Source organism: Dasypus novemcinctus, chromosome 11 (genome assembly GCF_030445035.2).
Source record: "Dasypus novemcinctus isolate mDasNov1 chromosome 11, mDasNov1.1.hap2, whole genome shotgun sequence".
Lineage (NCBI taxonomy): Eukaryota > Metazoa > Chordata > Mammalia > Cingulata > Dasypodidae > Dasypus > Dasypus novemcinctus.
The window spans coordinates 28543946-28564604 of record NC_080683.1 but is presented as its reverse complement, the minus strand read 5'-3'; the positions used below and the strand labels follow the sequence as shown (position 1 = coordinate 28564604).

The 20659-nt window shown below is 35.5% G+C and overlaps 1 protein-coding gene across 1 annotated transcript in view; it reads right to left on the bottom strand.

Annotated features, from left to right (window-relative positions):
• GFRAL (GDNF family receptor alpha like) overlaps positions 1–20659 on the bottom strand; it is a 64214-nt gene that overhangs the window by 25109 nt on the left and 18446 nt on the right. The window contains exons 5-6 of the mRNA XM_004453641.2: positions 19893–20223; positions 14342–14592 (exon numbers count right to left, since the gene is read on the bottom strand). Of these exons, the coding sequence (XP_004453698.2) occupies positions 14342–14592; positions 19893–20223 (582 nt within the window). The remainder of the gene's footprint in view (positions 1–14341; positions 14593–19892; positions 20224–20659) is intronic.

Below are 20659 nucleotides of genomic sequence, written 5' to 3'. Positions count from 1 at the left end.
ACCTCCAAGTAATTTCTGTCTGACTGAAACACACGTTAGTACATTGCTCACTGATTGTTATCGTGTGGTATTTGGATATTCAAGTGATGCTACAGTCTTGTGTTTTATAGCTCTTGACTTTAATCTGGCAAGTCAGTGGTTATCTCAATATGAATTGTAAAATTGTGAGTTCAATGTGAGTTCTCCTAGTGATGCAAGCTTACTTTTTCATGTTTATAACATGACAATTTTGGTACTAATTCATCTGGAATATATTAATAATTTGCATATACTTAATAAAGATAGGCTTTGTTGTCCTATTATTTAATCCAAACAAGTTCATCTTTTCCTGTTAAGTCTGGGGAGGATTTTTTGCCTGGCTACAAATGGGAGGCAGGGAGAGCTTTTGCTCCAGTGACTTGGTAAGCAAATTGAAAGACACTTAGGAATCATGTTGAAGCTCCTTCTATGAAAGTAAAAAGTAAAGCAGTGTATACTTATGATATTCAAGTAAAGAGAATGCTGCCAGGGTCTGGATAATTTTCATGAATGAATCAATGACTACTCTAAATCAGTGATTTTCAAAGTGAGGTGCCTGTACAAGTAGTACGAGTATCACCCAAGCACTTGTTAGAAATGCAAATATCCAAGTTCCATCTCAGGGCTACTGAACCAGGAACTTGGGAGTTGGGAACCCTCGATCTGTGTATTCTGATGTAGCTAAGTTTGGAAACTATTGCTTGAAGCCTCTATCTCAAAAAGAATTTTAGGAAATTATGGCATCAAGTCAATTAGATTGGTCTATTTCTCAGTAGTTGACAGATGTGTGTGTTCAAATATATATATATATGTATGAACATATATACATATAAATATGTGTATATATGCACAATTTTTAAAAAAATAATTTTAAATTCCTTAAGAGATCATCTAGCATATAGGTCCTTGCCACTCAAAATGTTGATCTTCAGTCCAACAGCATCAGCATCACCTTAGAGCTGGATGGAAATGCAAATCTTAAACCCCATCCCAAACCAAGAGAATCAGAGCCTTTATTTTAACAGAATCCTGTCGTAACTCTTATGCACATGAAATTTGAGATTGAGTTCTCTAGTTCATCAGTGACCCTAAAATTATTTAAAGATAGCATATTTACAAAGTTATTATCCTAGAAAATGTAATACCATAGATCTTCCAGAAATGATACTGTCTTCCCATACCACCTGTGTGATATCATAATGATTGCTCAAAAATTGCTCATGTGATTTTCCATGTCCCTGTATACATATTGCTTTTAAGAGTTAATACTTAGTGAAATTTACTGTGTGTCAGATACTTCATTACATGAATTGACTGATATAATGTTTGCACCAACATTATGGAGTAGGTATGGCTATTAAAATTATTATATTTCCATCTCAAAGACTGGAAATTGAGGTAAAGAAAGGGTGACTAGCTTGCTCTTGGTCACTTATCTTGTAAATGATGGAGATGTTATTTGAACCTAGACATTCTGGTGTTATATTGCCTCTCTAAGACTATGCTCTCTAATAAGGTTTTTTTTAAATAACTTTATTTATTTATTTCTCTCCCCTTCACTCCCACCCCAGTTGTCTGTTCTCTGTGTCTATGTACTGCGTCTTCTTTGTCCGCTTCTGTTGTTGTCAGCGGCACAGGAATCTGTGTTTCTTTTTGTTGCGTCATCTTGTTGTGTCAGCTCTCCGTGTGGGTGGCGCCATTCTTAGGCAGGCTGCACTTTCTTTCGCGCTGGGCGGCTCTCCTTACGGGGCGCACTCCTTGCACGTGGGGCTCCCCGACGCGGGGGACACCCCTGCGTGGCAGGGCACTCCTTGCGCACATCAGCACTGCGCATGGGCCAGCTCCACACGGGTCAAGGAAGCCCGGGGTTTGAACCGCGGACCTCCCATGTGGTAGACGGACGCCCTAACCACTGGGCCAAGTCCGCCGCCTCTAATAAGGTTTATAAACAATCCCAAAAATGACATTTGACTATTAGAGAGATTACTGATGATCATTGTTTAAATTCAAAATTCAAGAGTGAGGCTGAGGAAGGAAGGTAGAAGAAGAGAAAGAGTACTTTGTATATCTTTTAGAGTTTAAAGCTATTAAAGGTTAAATACATTGAGGGCCAAACCTGAAGATGCAAAATTCTAAGTCTATAACTTAAATGGCATAAAAGCCAAATGTTACAGGATTTACCATGTACCCCCATTTTTATATTGAGTAATAACTAAACTCTTTTTGAAGAAATGGTTTATTTGTTTTTGTTAATCATTTTACTGCTAACTTAAAGCTTAACATGTCTTTTCCCTAAAGAATTAAAAAGAGTTTGCAAATAATGAAAAACAAGATCCTAAAAGAATAATCACTGATTTCTAAAAAGAAAAGCATATATTTATATGTGAAGGTCTATTACTTCAGTCAACCAAAAATTCACCATGGAACCACTTTGATTCAGAAAATAGAAAATGCTGGATGGTTTAAAAACCATGGCATAAGTATGAATATAGAGTGGAGCAATTCTATTGAATGTTCTTTGGAAAACCGAGAGACTTTTTTAGCACCTGGACTGAATTTGAAGGAAACCGGACTTGAATTAGGTTTTTGTGTAGAAACCAAGAAAAAGTCGGTGGTTTTGGCTAGATGAAGTGATTTATTTAAAAGCCAAAACTTAACATAAAGCTTGTGGAATACTAACTTACATGAATTGGCTGTAAGAGAAGGTGGGGTGTATGCGTGTGTGTGTGTGCCCACATGCATGAGACAGACACAGAGTAAAAAAGACAGAGTTTTGTAATGGAAACATCTTTCACAATTCACTTAGCTCCACTGTCCTCTTTCAGGTAGCCAGTGATCAGTTGACAATAAAAATTAAAGCAAAAAAAATTGATGAAAGTAAGTTTGGACCTGAATTATTCCATTTTGCACACTTTACATTACTTAGCTAAAATAAGTCCAAAAATTTTGCAGTTTGGAAAAAAATAACTGTATTATGCACATCCTGCACATGTATGGGTGCCTTTAAAAGACTTTCTATTAAAATATTCACTAATGGAATGTTATTTTTAGATCACACCTTCACTGAAAATAGATGAAATGTTGTAAGGCCAGATGAAATGCAGCCAAATAAATCATCTATCCATTGAATGCAGGCAAGTCAGATGAATAAAACAGCCTTAATGGCAATCTTGCTATCTAAGATGAAGCATCAATAGACAGATGGATGAGATGTAGGGCAATGAAAAAAATAGTGGTAGAAACAGGTACTAATCACCCAGCCTCTTTATTAAAGCTTCTGAAAAAACTATACACTTTTTAGGAGTATTTATGTTAACATTCAATAGAGCCGGCTGGTTCACACACTCTATTGGGAACAATCTTCTGTTTTCCTTATATAATAACAGACAGAACAAATTCTGTCAAAGATTGTTAGGGAGAAGTACCCATTGAAGAGCAAAACTGTGTTATGATCATTGGCTTATTTACAGTGTTGCTGCTCCCCGAGGATCAAATGTAAAATAGTTTCCTACTACTCAGACTTTTTGAAAGTAGACCTATAAAGAGGAGAAGTGTTGGAAAAATAGCAGGGACTTGAAAGGTTTTTATTAAAATGGATAGTAGCAGCCTAGTCTTGTTAATTCTTTATTCTTTTTGCTCAAATACTCGAATTGAAAATTCCAGCTTAAGTGGAAACAAAGGATTTGTGCTCTTAAAAGGAAGTGGTATTAGTAGCAGATTTCTAATTAAGGAAATTTAAAAAATGGCATTCAAAGAATAGTGCTCCCACAGAGATATGGTAGAGATTGGTTTGTTCGCTCACTCATTCATTCATTTATTCACTATTTATTGAGTGGCTAATGTGAACCAACAGTTGTTTTAGACAATGAGGTGAAACAGACCACCTTGAGAACTGAATGGTCTTACCTTTCTGAGCACAGACGTTTCTCATTCTCTGAGAGGTGTGAGTGAAAAGGGGCTGTGGGACCTATAGCTGGTAACCAGGTTTTTTCCACATGTGTATTAAAACAGTGATTCCCAAACTTGGTTGAAAATCAGAACCACCTGAGTGATTTTTTAAATTATATGGATTTCTGAGCTGCATCCCAGACCCTGAATTAGAATTTCTGGAGATAGGGCCAAATATCCATTTTTTAAAACAAATTCTCTAGGTATTTATGAGGATTAGCAGGTTTGAGAACCAATAAATCAATGTCCATCTTCTCAATGGTTTGGGACTGTCTTTGTGACCATCAAAGTCTTCACGAGTAATGGAAATATTGTTCCCACTAGGGTTGGGGGAACAACCGACTTTTAGTGAAACATCAATATAGAAATTCATATGGATATCTCTCATTTTTGAAATGTATCAGAAAAATAAATCAATACCCTTTGGAAAAGTCAGGATGGTTAACATGTATAGAATAACTATACTTAACAGACACTGTATGTAGATTTACCTCATTCGCGTTCTCTGGGTGGTATGTGGTGTCTTGGCAAGCTCTGAATAGGAAAGTTAGAACACAGACCCCTGGGGTCCTGGAACAAGGCCATGCTGTTCTTTTTCTTCGAAATATAGCTCCTGACATGCTACTGGGAATTATCAGTACCCTTAGGTCATTGGTTTCCAGAAGGATGAACACAATCTATTGGTGCTAACTGTGAATGCACAGCTGCCACACTACAAACTTAGAGGTGTGCTAGAGGAGAATGGTGAAGGGAGATCCTTCCCAGGCAAAGAGTGGGAGCAGTACTTGGTGATTGTTCACTTTCTATCAAGAGAGAAATGGTGACAAGGAGACACCTGAACAGTGGTAAATTGCTTAGTTAGTTGGTCAGAGGATTGGAAGGAACAACATTAAAAAGTTATTGACATAATCTGACTTGGCTTTACCCTTTCCCCCTTTTGGTCAAGGTTTATTAGTACTAGAGTTGATAGGCATATTTCCAAGAGATTTAAATCTTTGGGCTGTCCATGTGTCAGTTGGGCCCTGAATCTCAACAATGTTGCAATACCTCCTCTCCAGTTCATTGGACTCACCCAGGACAACTAACAAGGAGATGATGATGGACAACGACCATTTCGAGGAACAGAGAGAGTCTACAAATGCAATTAAGATAGTTCCATTCATCTGCCCCATGGAATCTAAGCTCCCTCTCAATGAGTTGAATACTCTTTGACAGCATTGTGATATGTTGTACAGTAAAGATACCAGCTCAGGTAGAAACTCGCTAGTTTTCAAGCACAGATAAAAGGAATTAAAGTAAGTATTGAAAATACCAACTGCTTCTAGATCCCCAAAAGTAAGACATAGACAAGTAATATCTTGAGTGATAAAGGCCCTGTATTTCCGAGTTTTTAAAAAATTGGCTCAGCTATGTAGCAAGAATCAGACTAAGGGTATTGCCTTTTCAAGTAAGTCTATTGTACAGATTTCCTTAAGTAAGTCATTAAATTAGAGACAGAGGATAGGTGTGAGGAAACAAGGAAATAAAGCAGATTTGAACCTAGGTCAAGAAAACACTTTTTATTTTGAAGATACTGGCACATGGAACTGACAAAAAAAGGAAATAGATTAGCAACTCACTGTAATTTTAAGGAAATATGTTGCTAAAGAAGCCATCCAGCCTACTTGTCAAAAGTCTGTGATTATTTTTGTACTTAGTGATTATACCTGTTTAAACTATTTTTAAGTCCTTAAACTTTTTGCACAGGAGATGGTCTATGATAGCTCCCTGTTTCCCAAGCCAGGCACACTTCCCCAAACCAATTTCAGAGATAGCCATGAAGGAAAGTAGTTAAGGAGAAAACTTTCAGAAGGCAAAATGTGGGCCACAGAAGATAATAGATAAGGGAATTCTTCTCAAATAGTAGATTCCAGACCTAATTAGGGAAGTCTACATAGGTTTCTTCCATTATCCCCTATTTTGAATAGATTTTATTGAAGTTCTGTTGAAGTCCCTTTTCCACCCCTGTATATGTGTGTATGGGTATATAGTTATGTGTGTGTTGGGAGTGGTGATGAATGATCTTTTTAATTCATAGTTCATGGTGGTTTGTCTACTACAAGGTACCACATCTAGATGGAACATGACCTAAAGATTCTGCCTTTGAGCTGGTGACTGTGACTGGATAAAACTTGTGTTATTTCCTTTGGGGAAGGAGTGGCAAGTTCTCTGTGTAAGGAGAAGAGTGGAATGGCTATTTGGCCAAAGGAAGGGTAAATGGTGATAGAAACATACTGATTATTGAATAAACACATTTGCCTTTCCTTCTGACACAGAGCTAGATCATGTTTTCCAGATTCCCTTGCAGATGGTTGTGGTCATGTGACTGAGCTGTAGCTAGTGGAATGCAAGTATGGATGTTGTACACTGGCTCCACTACTGAATCATAAGTGCTCTTGTATGACTTCTATACTCTCTTTCCTCATTCTGCAGCTGAATGATAAAAATTTTGAGCTCCTAGATAGAAGCAGAAGTGGAGGGAGGGTGGTCTTCTAAATGACTACCCTTAATGCGGGTTGGACTTTAAGTTACCAAAGAATAAACTTCCCCTGTGCAAAACCACTGAGATTTTGGAGCTTGTTTATTATGTCAGCCAGCACTGTTGTAACGTCCAAAAGATGATATCCAGTAGGCAACTAGATAATTGAGTCTGAAGCTTAGAAAAGATGTCTGCACCAAAGATGTAGGTTTTTAAATTAATTTGAGGTGACAGTGCTGTGGGCCTGGATAAGTTATAAGAGTAGTTAATAAAGTGACTCTAGTAAGAAGCTTAGACCTGAGCCTTGAGCAAACTGATATTAATTGGCCAATTAGACATGCCTAGAGGGAGATGTAGAAGGAGTACTAAGAGGGATCAGGGCAGTAAAAGTCAAGAGGAAAAAAAAATAGTGTCTTATGAAAGTAAAAGTATCCAATTGTTCTGTAAAAGTATTTAAAATCCTAGTAAGGAAAGGATTTGGGGGATCCCTGATGTGGATAGTGGTTGATAGCCAAGTAATAATTGATAACATAGCCTGCTTCTGTGACGGGCTCTACCCAGAGCCCAGACTGGAGTGGGTGGATCAGTGTGAGAGACAGGAAGGAACAGGGGCAACGTGGGTAACTCTGTTGAGAATCTGGCTGTGAAGGGGAGGAGACAAGTGGCCAATAGTTATTGGTTTTTTGTTTGTTGTTGTTGTTTTTATGCAAAGATACTTGAGTGGGTTCAGAAATGATTAAACTACTTCTATTTCTGGTAGAATGACAAACTATGCACCTTGACCGGTCACTCTTCCAAAAGAAAATGACTGAGAAATGCTGAAGAAAATTCTGTATTAAAAATTTTCAATGTATCAACAAATTGGAAATTGAGTAAGGGATACTGAAAGGGAAACATTGAATTAAGAGAGAAATGGGAATAACCAACCAGGTTTTTACTTTAAGGTAAACCTCTGGTCTCATTGGTTATAGGAGACAAGAAATAAAGCTCAGAGGATATCAAATTAGAGTATTATAGATTGGCACCATTTCCATATAAAGATTGCACACCAAAAAATATGTCTTCCCTGTAGGGGTAGACCAGGATTAAATCTGATTAGGCCATATGAAAGAAAATATTGAATTGACTGTCATAACTGATTTGCAATATAATAAAAAACCCAAATACCCATAATCATTAAATAAATTGATATAGTATTTAAGTTTTCCTGCAATGACCATCAGAAACTCTGATGGTACAGTTGGTAAATTCTATAAATATTCAAGAAATACCAGTATTTTTTTTACAATAGAACCTGACCAGCAACACTTAGAAAGATTATAATCCAATTGCACTGCTAATAACAACATCTATTATTTTAGGCAATTATTATTCAGTACATACTGTTCTGTTTGGTACTCCTCTAAACTTTTGTCATATTGCTGTGTAAATGCTTACAACAATAAAACTAAATACTTTTATTATCCCTATTTTAGAGTTGAGGAAACAGAAAAATTCTGTGTTCTTGCCTATGTTTGTTTAGCTAAAAAGTGACAAATGCTTCAACTCAAAAGGTTTTCTCTGAAATCTATTCTCTTAATTTCTACACTAAATTTTTCATATATATACAGATGAACAGAACATTAACAAACCAAATCCAGGAAATACATAATGATAAAAATAATACATCATGAACAGGTTGGGCTTTTCCAAGACTTCCAGTTTTGTTGAATGAAAAGAATCACCTAATATAACTCACTATATTAAAAGACTAAAAATGAAAAAAATACATGTTTTTTTCCCAAATGTAGAAAAGCATTTAATAAAATTCAGCATTCATTTTTAAAAAGCTACTTGGAGACTAGAAGTAGAAGAAAACTTTCTTATTATCATGTAAGGTATATTAAAAAAAACTTATAACAAATAAAAGTGGTAAACTGGTTGTGGTGGTTTGGAGCTTTTTATACCCCAGAAAATTATGTTCTTACTCTTACCTATTCCTGAGGGTGTAAAGGCATTGTAAGTAGGATCTTGTGATGAGGCTTCTTCAGTTAAGGTGTGAACCACCTCATTCAGCATGGGTTTTATCCTATTACTAGAATCCTTTATAAGAGAAGGAAAGACAGAAAAAAGAGAGCGCCAGGAAAACAGGAAGATGAAAGAAATAAGGCCCAGAAGAAAAGGGAGAGACCGGCATAAGCTAATTGTATCTTGCCTTGTGGCAGAGGAGTCATGAATCGTGGCAGCCAGTATTCAGGAAGAAAGCAACACCTTGATGATGCCTTGATTTAAACATTTTCTTAGCCTCAATACTGTAAGCTAATAAATTCCCATTGTATAAGGCAACCTATTTCAGGGTATTTGCTGGAGCAGCCTAGGAAACTAAAACAATGTTGAAAAAATTCCCTTTAATATCAGGAATAAGATAAGGATGCTCACTATCTCTCCTTATGTTCAATATTTTTTTCTGTATGTCCTAGGCATTGAAAGGAGGAAGGAAGAGCCAAAAGAAAGGTGTGAGCACTGAATGGAGGAAACAAAATCATAATTATTCAAAAACATATGATTATCTACATAAGAAACCCAAAATAATTCAATAATTTTTTAGAATTTATGAGTATTTTTAAATGTCATTGTATACAAATTCATGTATAAAAATGATTACATTTCTATATTCCAACTACAAAGATTAGAAAATATAATTTCAAAAAGATAAGATTTCGAAGCATGACTAATATTTAGTAATACCTAGAAATCATTATAACCAAAGTTATGCAAGAAAATTATTGTTGAGAAAGACTTTCATGGAGAAAATACAAAAATCTTTTTGAAAGACACCAAAGAAACTATACACCCATGGATTGGAGGGCTCAATATCATATAAAAAAATCAACTGTCTGGAAATGGGGAACCCGGTGAAGCTGGGACCTCATAAGAGATGAGGTGGCAAGCTACTTGCACTTGTTCCACTGAGTGACTGGACTTTATGTACAAAGCATAAATTTAAAGATTCAAGGCTGTGACTGCAGTGCATGAAATCCCATGCTTGGGGCTCCTCGAGCACAAAGCCACATGTGACTTCACTAACCTCAGGGTCCTGGAGCCCATCCTCCTGCCTCTTTCAGTTAATACAATGTAATTGGTTGAGGGTCTAGCCTGGGTATCAGAATTTTTAAACTCTCAGGTGACTGTCATATTCAGTTAAGACTGAGAACCACTGCCCTTGAGAATATTCAGCATTTATGTACCAGGAGGAAGGTAAGGGAATGTTCATGCAACACTATTTGTAATAGCGAAAAAAAAAAAAAAAAAAAGAGAGACAAAGACACCAGCAGTAGCGTGAATAAATACACTTGAAGGTATTTTTATGCAGTAGAATATCACATAGCTGTAAAGGTTCCTAGATATATTCCTCAGCATGGCTTCAATTCAGGAAAAGAACTTGGGGGAAAAAAAAGCAGGCCATGTGATTCCATTGAGATAATGTTCAAAAAGATAGAAAACTACTAGATTGATTAGCATTCAAACCATATGTGGTAATAATAGAAAGAGAAGCAAAGGATTTTAAAAGACACAAAAATTCAGGGAGTTGGTTACTTTTGACTTTTGAACAGGATATGATGTGGAAGGGCTCAGGGAACTTTAAAGAGAATGGCAATGTTCTCTTTCTTAAAGTGATGGTGGATAACATTAGCCTTTATATTTATATCATAAGTGTCCTTTGGTAAACATTTCCTAATTCAATAAAATCACCTTTGAAAAAGGCAAAGGAAATGATCTAGTTGAGAAAGAATTACTTAATATTCAAGACATGTAAAGAGGTGTAAACTGTATTCCATAGTTAGTGGCAATGCTTCAATATGTGAACAAATGCGCCACACTAATGAAGGATGTTGTTAATGTGGAAAAGTGTGGGAGGGGTATGTAGTGGGGCATATGGGAATCCCCCTATATTTTTTATGTAACAATTATGTAATCTAAAGCTTCTTTTAAATAAATAAATAAAAGTTTAAAAAAGAAATGTTAAATAGTTTCCTCCTTACATAATACAGATAATGCATGACAGATTCAAGACTTAACCTAAGATTATGATATACCTAGGTATGTGCTCTATCCACATTACCACTTTTGCCATAAGAGACCATGAGTTTGGGATCATTGGAAGACATATGTAGGTTAGAGAATCCTTATAAGTTCATATAAATGTCTGACACAAGCAATAAAATATAACTTACTGATAGCAAAAGAAGCAGGGTGTTTTAGGGGAAAGATATGAATACATAAGAATAAATAGAATATTCCCAGCAAACCACTGAAAAGGTGCTCAGCATCATTTATAATAAAATGCAAATTAAAACAATGAGATATTTTTATTAAAAATGTAAATTGGAACAAACATTTTTACAACTTTCTACCAAATATAAGAATGCAAAAAATCCTTTGACTTAGTAACTACACTCTTCAAAATCAATTCTATAGAAATGCCAACAAAAATTCACAGCATTTATTGCTGTGATGTCTAAAATAATAGGCAATTGCATTCAACCTAAATGTCCACATTAATAGGAGACTATTTCAACAAATTATGGTACTGTTTTAGTTTTCTGAAGTCTGCCAAGGCAATATACCAGAAATGTGTTGACTTTTACAATGGGGATTTATTAACTTACAAGCTTACAGTTCTGAAACTGTGAGCTTCTTGCAATCATGGCTTTCTCCTCAGCTTCTGTGGTTTCCTCTCTGTCTCTGTGGCCTTTTTCGGTAACTACATTCTGGTATTCCTCCCTTTATAAAGGAATCCAGTAAAAGGATTAAGATCCACCCTACTGGAGTAATCTAATCAAATGGCCCTTAGCTGAATCCCATCAATCCAAGATTCACAACAGCCTCACACCCACAGGAATGGACCAATGTAAGAACATAATTTTCTGGGGTTCACAAAATAGTCAAACTAAGACAGGTGTGTGTGTGTATGTGTGTTTGTGTACTGTAGGATACTCGGCAGCCTTTAAAATAATAAAGCCATCATATATGTGCTTGGCTTAGCTTTCAGTTTCCTTGTGTGCAAAACTGAGAAAATAATAGAGTGTAGTTCGTACAGTTGTTGGCATTAAATAAGAAAATGTAAGACCCTTGACATAAAATAAGCACTCAATAAATGCTAGATGCTCCATAATCATTTGTAATTATTATAAGACTCTGGCTTGGATACTTCAATGTAGATTATTTCCAGATGAATTTATGCTCTAAGCAAGCATTTTTCAAACTGCTGAGAACAACCCATTAGTGAGATAGGAAATCAATTCACTGGGGAGTATTCAACATTGTAAAAAATTAATAGAATGGAATAAGGAAAATAATAATAATAATAAAGAGTACATTGCACATAAAATGTTAAAGTAAAATGCATTACTTACTATGGCTTAGATCAAAATGAGTTTGAAAAACAATACTTCTAAGCCAAACAGGCATGGCAAAATGAAAAACCTCCTTAACTGTCCTCTCAGTTCTTCTCAATTCTCTTTCTTATTGGCAAAATGAGCAGAAATGAAAGGGTTTTGGAAACATAAAGTATTGATGGATCTTCTTGAAAATGTATGAGAGTGTGGGCTGATGGGATGTCAGGGGACAATGGTTAAAGAAGATACTTCATCAAAAAAATAACCTCATGCCTCTATATACTTGGGGTAGAGGATAAGGGTTTGTTAGAACTTACTAGGCCTATGATTTGGTTTTTGCTTTTCATTTGAAACTTTTCCTATTAATTCAAGTACTGAGAACTGTGATTGAAGGCCACTGAGGTTCCTTAAATGATATAATCCTGATATAATCAAATGATATAATCATTTGAAACTCCTGATTTTAGAACATAATTCCTAGCTTTAGTAGGTTCAAGGAGAAAACCTCAAAAAATTTTATCTTACTAGGTGAGTGAAGAAAACTGAAAAATTTTAAATTACTTTTAGGCAATATTCACATAGCACTTTATTGTTTATGAATTTTTAAATCGCACATTTACTGTCTATCAATATTTTTTTCCATCTTTTCATGGATATATTTGCTCAATATAACTTAGAGTGTCCAAATACAATAAAAATAAAATACAAGAATAATTAAAAGTACTTGGGAGAAAGCCAGGCTTGGAACTAGAATTACGATGTTTGCATTGGCATTTCTAGGGAGCTTATACCCAGAAAACTGAGTTATCAGTAAGAGGAAGGATTACATTTTTTCATTGTTGTTTTTGAATACCATTTACTATATCTAGAAGCCACTGCTATTTATAAATAACCGTTGTAAAGTAACAGAATATATTGCTGATAGTTTATTTTGTCATTTGTTATTTGCTGCTGTAATACAATAAGCCATTCATTGTAAGTATTTTTAGTTCCAACAGAACTGACCACCTAATGTTAATCAGAGAGGAAGATTGTTTATAAAGAATATGACTCAACATGTGTAATGCTGCAATTCTCCTATTCATATTATGATTTCAATTGAAATATGTTTGTTGGACTAATTATAGAAATTATAGAAATTATAGAAATGTTTCCATGGAGAGCTCTGTTATAATCAAAACCACACATTTTGAGATTTATGTCTGTTACCTAATGCATTACAAATCATAATTTTGATCACATTGCCTAGTGTGTCTCTTCTAATATCTGTAAAGAAAACTAGAATCAAGCATTTTCCATAAATACAAAGATTCGATTTGCTATGAAACACTAAGGAGACATCATTTCCTCCTGGGAATGGTGCTTGCAGGTTAGATGGTTACCAGTAGAGGCTTAGGGACCTGGGGGATCTTCAGACATGGTGGTTGCATGGACTGTCCCTGAAGGTGGATAATGGAGGGGTCTTAAGTTACTACATGATTGATCACTTAGGTTCTTTCTATAAGACTCATAGACAATTCCCTGCTCTATTACTTGCTCACTATGAAATTCTGGATAAATTACTTAAATTCCCAAATCCCAGTTTGCTTAGCCCTAAAACAGAATAAACAAATACCTTCAAAAATGTGATTTCCACCCCATTATTACAAGTAGATGAGCAGATCTATTGAAGACCAAAGGAAAAAACTAAATCCAGGGATAAATATATTTTTAAAAGGTAGAGTAGACTGTTTCATCAATAACCTCTGAGAAATGCTACTGCCAATATTCATATCCCTGTTCCATCTTCTCCCACTTTGAACTTGTTTGGTCATATGATTTGTTTCGTCAGGAAATGTGACAGAAATTGGCCCTTGATAAGGACTTATTAACTGAGACTTAGCTGCTTGTACTACTGCTGCTATCATGCAAAAGACCCAGACTACCCTTCTGAAGGGGCCATATAGAGGAGAACTAAGACATCCTAGCTAACAGTGTCTGCTGAACACCATCTTGGATGGACCATCCAATTTCAGATGAGCTTCAAGGTGACTGTAACTAATGCATGACGCCAGGCACGACCATCAGAAGACCCCTTCTCCTCATCCTCAGCTAAGCCCAGTGTGCAGAATTATGAGCAAATCAATTGTTATTATGATAAATCACAAAATTTGGGAGTGATTTGTTACTCAAAAATAAGTAACTGATACAATCAGTTGTCTGATAGGATAAACTATTTGAGCTATCATATTGAAATCAATAAATGATAACAAGAAGAAACCCATCATGTAAATTAAAGCATGTACCACTCAAATGTTTTAGTAAAAATTAGTTAAACAGAAAATGGTACAAAATATAATCAATAAAGCTTAAAATGGAATAGCAAATATAAAGTTCCTTTCCAGAGTAAATTTTTGGTGCTGGATTACTACTTTGAGCTCTATAGACAGAAACAAAAATAATAGATATGTTTTATGGCAACTTTATTTGGGAAACTTACTGAAACATGATTTTCCATGAAGCATATGCTGGTAAACCTTGCACAAAGATTCTTCACTTTGCGTGATGGCCCTACAGGTGCACTGCACTTGAAGGATTGTCCCAAGGGTACCAATATAAGCTGCTTTACAGTCGTCATTTCCTGAGCAAGTGAAATCCTGCTTGCTTAAGTTACTAATGCAAGTCTCATCTTCATGGCACTTTCCAGTCACATGCTGCCAGCATTTTGATTGAAATGTTCTATAACGCCTCCTAAAGAAAGAGTTAAGAAGAGGAATTAATTTCCGAATAACATGTCAGGTTAACATGGGGTGCTGCCTTACATAATGAATGACTGACATAAAACAAACTGTTTCCTGAATGCTGGTACATAGTTGAAAACTAAGTGTGTACACTAAAACACACCAATTGAGTGTGTGGAAGGAAGAAAAGTAAAGGGACCTCCTGAGTTATTTTCCTTTTGTGATGAGGATAGGGACTCGGTGATTTTTACTTCATTACTAATTTCAGTGGTTGATGACTGATTCTAATTTTTTTTCAGCAGATTGTGGTTTTGTGGCTGGCACTTGCCATGGCCTCATATCAAGTGATTTCATAAAGGCACTTGACCTTTCAAGCCAGTTTTACCACAGGATGTAAAGTACTGTCTCTTTCTCAAAAATTCTAAGCATTCAAAGTGATTTGAGATTCTTGGCAGCAAGAAATACTTTAAAGCAAAATCTTTTGAGTTTATTTAATTACAAAGATAAGCCATGAAACCATGCCCATTCATAACTTTTTTGAATACATATTCGATGCTCACTGTAATAGCTTTTATAAAAGTCTGGAAAAAGTAAAATAATTTCATTTTTTAAATGTTCACAGGAAGAAGATATTCTTCACAATAGATCCAAGGATGTAAATCTTCCAGCTTCATATTTATTACCCTATATTGCTTTATACCCTTTTTTGAATAGGTCATTATCATTGCCAAATATATATGAAAATCCTCTGAGTAAATGAGTTTGTCATGATCTTATTTATCCATGTGTTGCTACTCTTCTAAAAGACATAAAGTATATTGTTTTCTTTAATTTCTTATTTTAAGGAATCGTAAGGAAATACACTTTTTATTATATATTTAAATATTTCAAGAAATGCTAAAAATTCTCTGGACATGTAATTCTGAGGATAGAAGAATACATATACTCCTCTAATGCTTTTAAGAGTTATTTACAATATGAAATTGACATCTAAATACATGTATATATTTATGTTCATATAGGAAATTGATAAGGTATAAATTTGTATCTATGTACCATTTATCTTTTATTATTCATTTGTTTTACTAAGTATAAGTTGCATGGTAGGAGTTATTTCATTCAGAAATTTTGCCAAAATAATAAACAGAAAAATATTTAATCATAAACCAAAAACACTAAAGTTATCAGTTATGAGAGCTACCTAAATCATTTGAAATTATAATTTTTTATATTATAGAAATTCTATTTTAAGTTTGAAATGGTTTGATATATAGTGTTTTTATTATCCTTATTTTCTTGATTGTCTGCAATTTATTTGGATTTATTTTTCCACCAATGAAGAATTTATGAGTAATTTTTTAAAAAGAAGTTTGAATAATTTGTTTTTATTTTGTTCTTAAATTCTAGTCACATTGAAAAATGTAAGAGGGTGTGTTCTGTATAAATTCTACACACAGAATTTGTTGTTTTCCTTTGTGACCTAATATATAGTCAAACTTGGTAAATACTCCATGAGCACTGAAATAAAGTATAACTTCTGTAGTTTTACTTTTAAAAAGTAAAAAGTAGTTAGAATTTTTTTTTTCTGAGAAATAAGTCTCTCTCCACTAAGTTCATTCATATGACAATTTAATGTACTATAATTTCCAGTAAGTTCCTAAACATTTATAAAGGGTAAAATATAATCTCAGCTCCTAGTGGATATTAGACAAAAATTAACTGAAAAACGGCTGTATATTGACTTCTTCGGCCTTTAAATATGTAAGAGTCTCAAAAACCATGGTGAACTGAGAAAGCTAGAGCAGGGACAAAAATTGTATTTTGAAAACCATGTGCCCTCCTTTGCTCCATGAACTGCTCTTTTGCAAAAAGGTAGATGATAAAGGGCTTAATATCCTACTGAAGATAATAATTTAATATAAATGATGGAAAGCTCCCTAAAGGCAAAATTTGCTTGGGGAAAATGACAGGATTTATCTTTTTACATTTACTACTAATATAATAATTCCATCACCACTATAAAGTATTCATTAAGGGGCAATTTCAACATGGTGAAAGGAAATTGAAGACACACAGTCCTTACCCTCTGTACTAATCCAAGAAAGATAGAAACTTCATAACAGTATAAAAATTATGTAAGTGCAAGATATTCAAAAATGGAGGGAACAGAAGTGTATCTATTGAGTGCCTGCTATGTTCCAGCGCCTGCATCAGGCACTCTGGAGAAGTGGTTAAATCTAGGAGTTCTTGTTACGGAAAATCACTAACTCTGTACCAGTCCATCTGGGAAGACACTGATGCAAAGTGAGATTAATGCAGAGTGGGTGCTTCATAATCCATCACAGGGCTTCTCAAGGACTGTAGCAACACTTCTTATCACTTACAATTAAAATATCTTATTTAATAGGGAAACTCAGATATATCACACTGTGAAGACTGAAGGTTGAGTGCAAAAGACCTAAGGATGGTGAGGTAGCCTCGGCACTGGAATCAGGCATTGTTGGGTACCCATCTTGGAGAAATCTGTCATATATACACAGGGATCATTATTTTAAAAAAAGATGCCCCCCACTGATTAAAATTTTATTAGATTTTGTTGTTAGTATAAATGAAATGAAAGTAAATGAAAGATGACATAAGAGCAGGATAGAGAAAAAGAATATTCTACTTGTACTCTTAGTTGTGATGTGAGAAAACCAAACATATTTACCATATTTCATTGATTATGTATTATTTTGTTTACAACTAAAAACACGTGTTGGCAATCTACTATGACAAATGTTTTCTTGTCATTGACCTTAAGGAACTTTAGAAACTTGACATACAGTATGATAAGTTGAAACAATAAATCGGTGCTCTGGCACTCTGCTTAGATCTTTACACTTTACCTCGCAGAATATGTGTTTCAGAGAAGCAGTTGCCGTTTTTTGACAAATGTTTGCAAGACATCGAGTTATTCTGCAGGTTAGAATTAATATTTTATCTGAGAGTAAGAGAATGAAATAATTAAAAGGCTAAAAGAAATCATTTTACCAAGAATCATCCCACTGGGGAAGTTAATGTCATTAAATTCTTCAGGTCACTTGCAAGTCGCTGAAGCAGCATGAAAAACCTTTCCCTAAGTCATCACACAAAAGTTTTTTTTTTTTTTTTAACACTCTTTAAAAGAGTTTGCTATATATGGAGCTTTTTCATTTGAATAAATGTAAGTAAAGCAGCCACTAATAGAAGGCACTGGCAAACAAATTAATGTGAAGAATTACCCACAAAAGAAAAAAAAAGTGAATTCTAATAAAAGGATTTCCTAGGTTTTAATGCTGGTTGCTAAATACAGCTCCTTCAACGTGATAACATCAATGTTACAAGTAGCTTTGGCTCATCAAATTTATCCAGTGTTCTCATTCTTTGCTCCATCTTATTTTCTTGTCCGGAAGGCTCTACTTGTTTAATTCTGACCAGGCAAAGATAAATTCATATTGAGTATATGAGAAAATATGCTAATGAAAATCATTGTAAGAGAAAGAAAAAGCTATGTGAGTGTTAAATTATAATCATGGTTTCCAAAGCAGTTAGTTACTTGCATAGGCGTAGTCTATGAGTTTCCTGAATGAAAGTCTTTAACAAGCGAGCTAGATCAACCATGCCTCTGCTCAAATGCCTCCAGTGTCTTCCCATTTCACTCACAGTAAAAGCTGAACTCCTTACAGTGTCTCTCAAAGCCCTGAGTTATTTGGGCCTCCCTGCACACCATCCAGGTAAATCTCTAGCCTGGTTTCCTACTGCTCTTCCCCTTGCACACCCACTTTCACCACTTTTTGAACATGCCACACACACTTCTTCCTCAGGACCTTTGCACTGGTTGGTCCCTTTGCTTGGAAATATGTTTTGTTTGCCACAGGGCTGCCAACACAAGGTACACAAATGGGTTGGCTTTTATAAAGGGAATTTTATTTGGGGTAAAAGCTTACAGTTCTGATGTTATGAAATTTCCAAATCAAGGCACCAGCAGAGATGCTTTCTCACCAAAGTCAGCTACTTGTTATCCTGGCATCCTGCCACATGGCAATCAGGCATTTGGGCTTGTCTCCTCAGCCTTGAGCTGCTCCATGGGTCCAGCACCTCAGGGACCTCTTTCTGTGCCTCTGTGCTCTGCTGATTCCAGAGTCTGGGACCACTCTCAGTCTTTCAGGGATTCTCTGCCTTTCCGCAGCTGCTTTCAAACCTGGAGGCCCCTCCCTCTCCTTTTTCCTTTCTCTCACATGGCAGAAAAAAAATGGCAGCTTCTTTTTTTTCTGTGCCTTTCTCTCTGTCTCCATTTATAGAAAGCTCCAGTAAAGATGGTGGAGACCCAACCTGAGTCACGCCTTACTCAGGTAGCCCAATCAAAAGGGCCCCACAGTCACAATTATGGATTAGTTCAAAAGCATAATCTCTTTTAGGAACTCACCAAATTAAAACTGTCACAGAACACTTGACTCAGATATTGACTTGCCCATTCCCTCACCTTCTTCAAGTCTTTGGTAAATGCTCCCTTCTGGGACCACCCTTGTATTGCAACCCTTTCTGTTCCATTCTCAATCCCCCTTATCCTGCTCTTTGTTTCCTCCAGAACACTTATTACCTTATAATATAATACACTTTCCTTATTTATTATATTTATTATTTATCATCTGTCTCCCCCACTAGCTCCATAAGGGCAGGCATCTTTGTCTCTTTTGCACACAGATGTATACCCATGTTAAAGTAGTAGTACGTGATTGATAAATATTTCTTGAATAAATGAATACATGACTAACCTTACTCTCCTGGGAAAATCAAGGATATGCAATTGGAGAGAGGAGAACGAGTATATTTCTGATAATCATGAGCTGGGGATGCCCTAACTATCCACAATTCACCTATTCTTTTCTTACCTCTAGCCTAAGACAAAATGGATTTATTTTTGAAGAGTCACTTTGACAGAATTCTATAAAGTGTAACAGTCTTATGAAGTCATGTAGAAAAACAAACAAGTTGACATACAAGCCAGGCTTAGTAACTTGAATATATAATTTTAATAATGCCATTTGATGGGACTAAATCTTGACAGACTGAATTTCTTTGTTCCAAAAACCTGTTCTGCATTTGAATTTCAAAAATGGATACTACACATGCACCATAGATTCAAAAATAAGAATTGTCTGGCTTTATTTACACCATGTTGGATGATGGTGGGAATTCTAGCTAACGTAATGAGATCAAGTGTTAGGACTGGACTGTAACAAATAAGGTGCCGAAATAAGAAAGTAAGGTATGCGTGTTTTTACTCACCTGCATAATTCATCATTTCGGCAGCTGTGAATTACATTGAGGCAAGTAGGGGGTGGAACTATGTTCACTGCACATGGCTTGCTGTGAAGAGCTTCTTTGGATTGCTGACAGGGTATATCAGATTGAGCACAGTCACAAAAAGCCAACATCTGGGCAATGTTAAAAGGCAAATTTTGATAGAAGAACCGTATGGCTGCTTGGCAGTGTTTCACATCACACAGATTTCCATTTGCTGAACAAGCTTTAAGGTAAGGGGCCAACTGTGCATTACAGAACACATCCCCTACACATGCCTCTGCCACTTCCAAACAGGACCGGATCCCTTTGAAACCTGAAAGCAATGATGTGCTCAGTTTGTATAAAAGCAAACATAAAGCTATACATACCAAATCTGCAAAATACTGTGAGAAATTTATGAGTAAAATACAATGATTGTATCGGTGTGCTGTTTTCTGTAAATATTTCTTTTGTGTTTTTAGAGTAAGTATGAGTTTTCTGAGGCCTGAGTTGGCTTTTGAAGAATCTTTCATGTATGCTGGATACTTATTGGGATACAAGGGATATGACATGTGTAGTGCTAAAACTGAGCTGAAAGAAACAGCTCCTAGACCAAGTGTCTCAAATGTAAATAATAAATCTTCAGAAATTGCATTTGAGCTATATAGCTTATGGTGAGTTCATTGGCTCAAGTCAAAATGACTTTTGTTCTTTTGCACTTTCTCTTTGGTGGTGGTGGTGGGGCGGTATGTGAATGTTGAACAAAACTT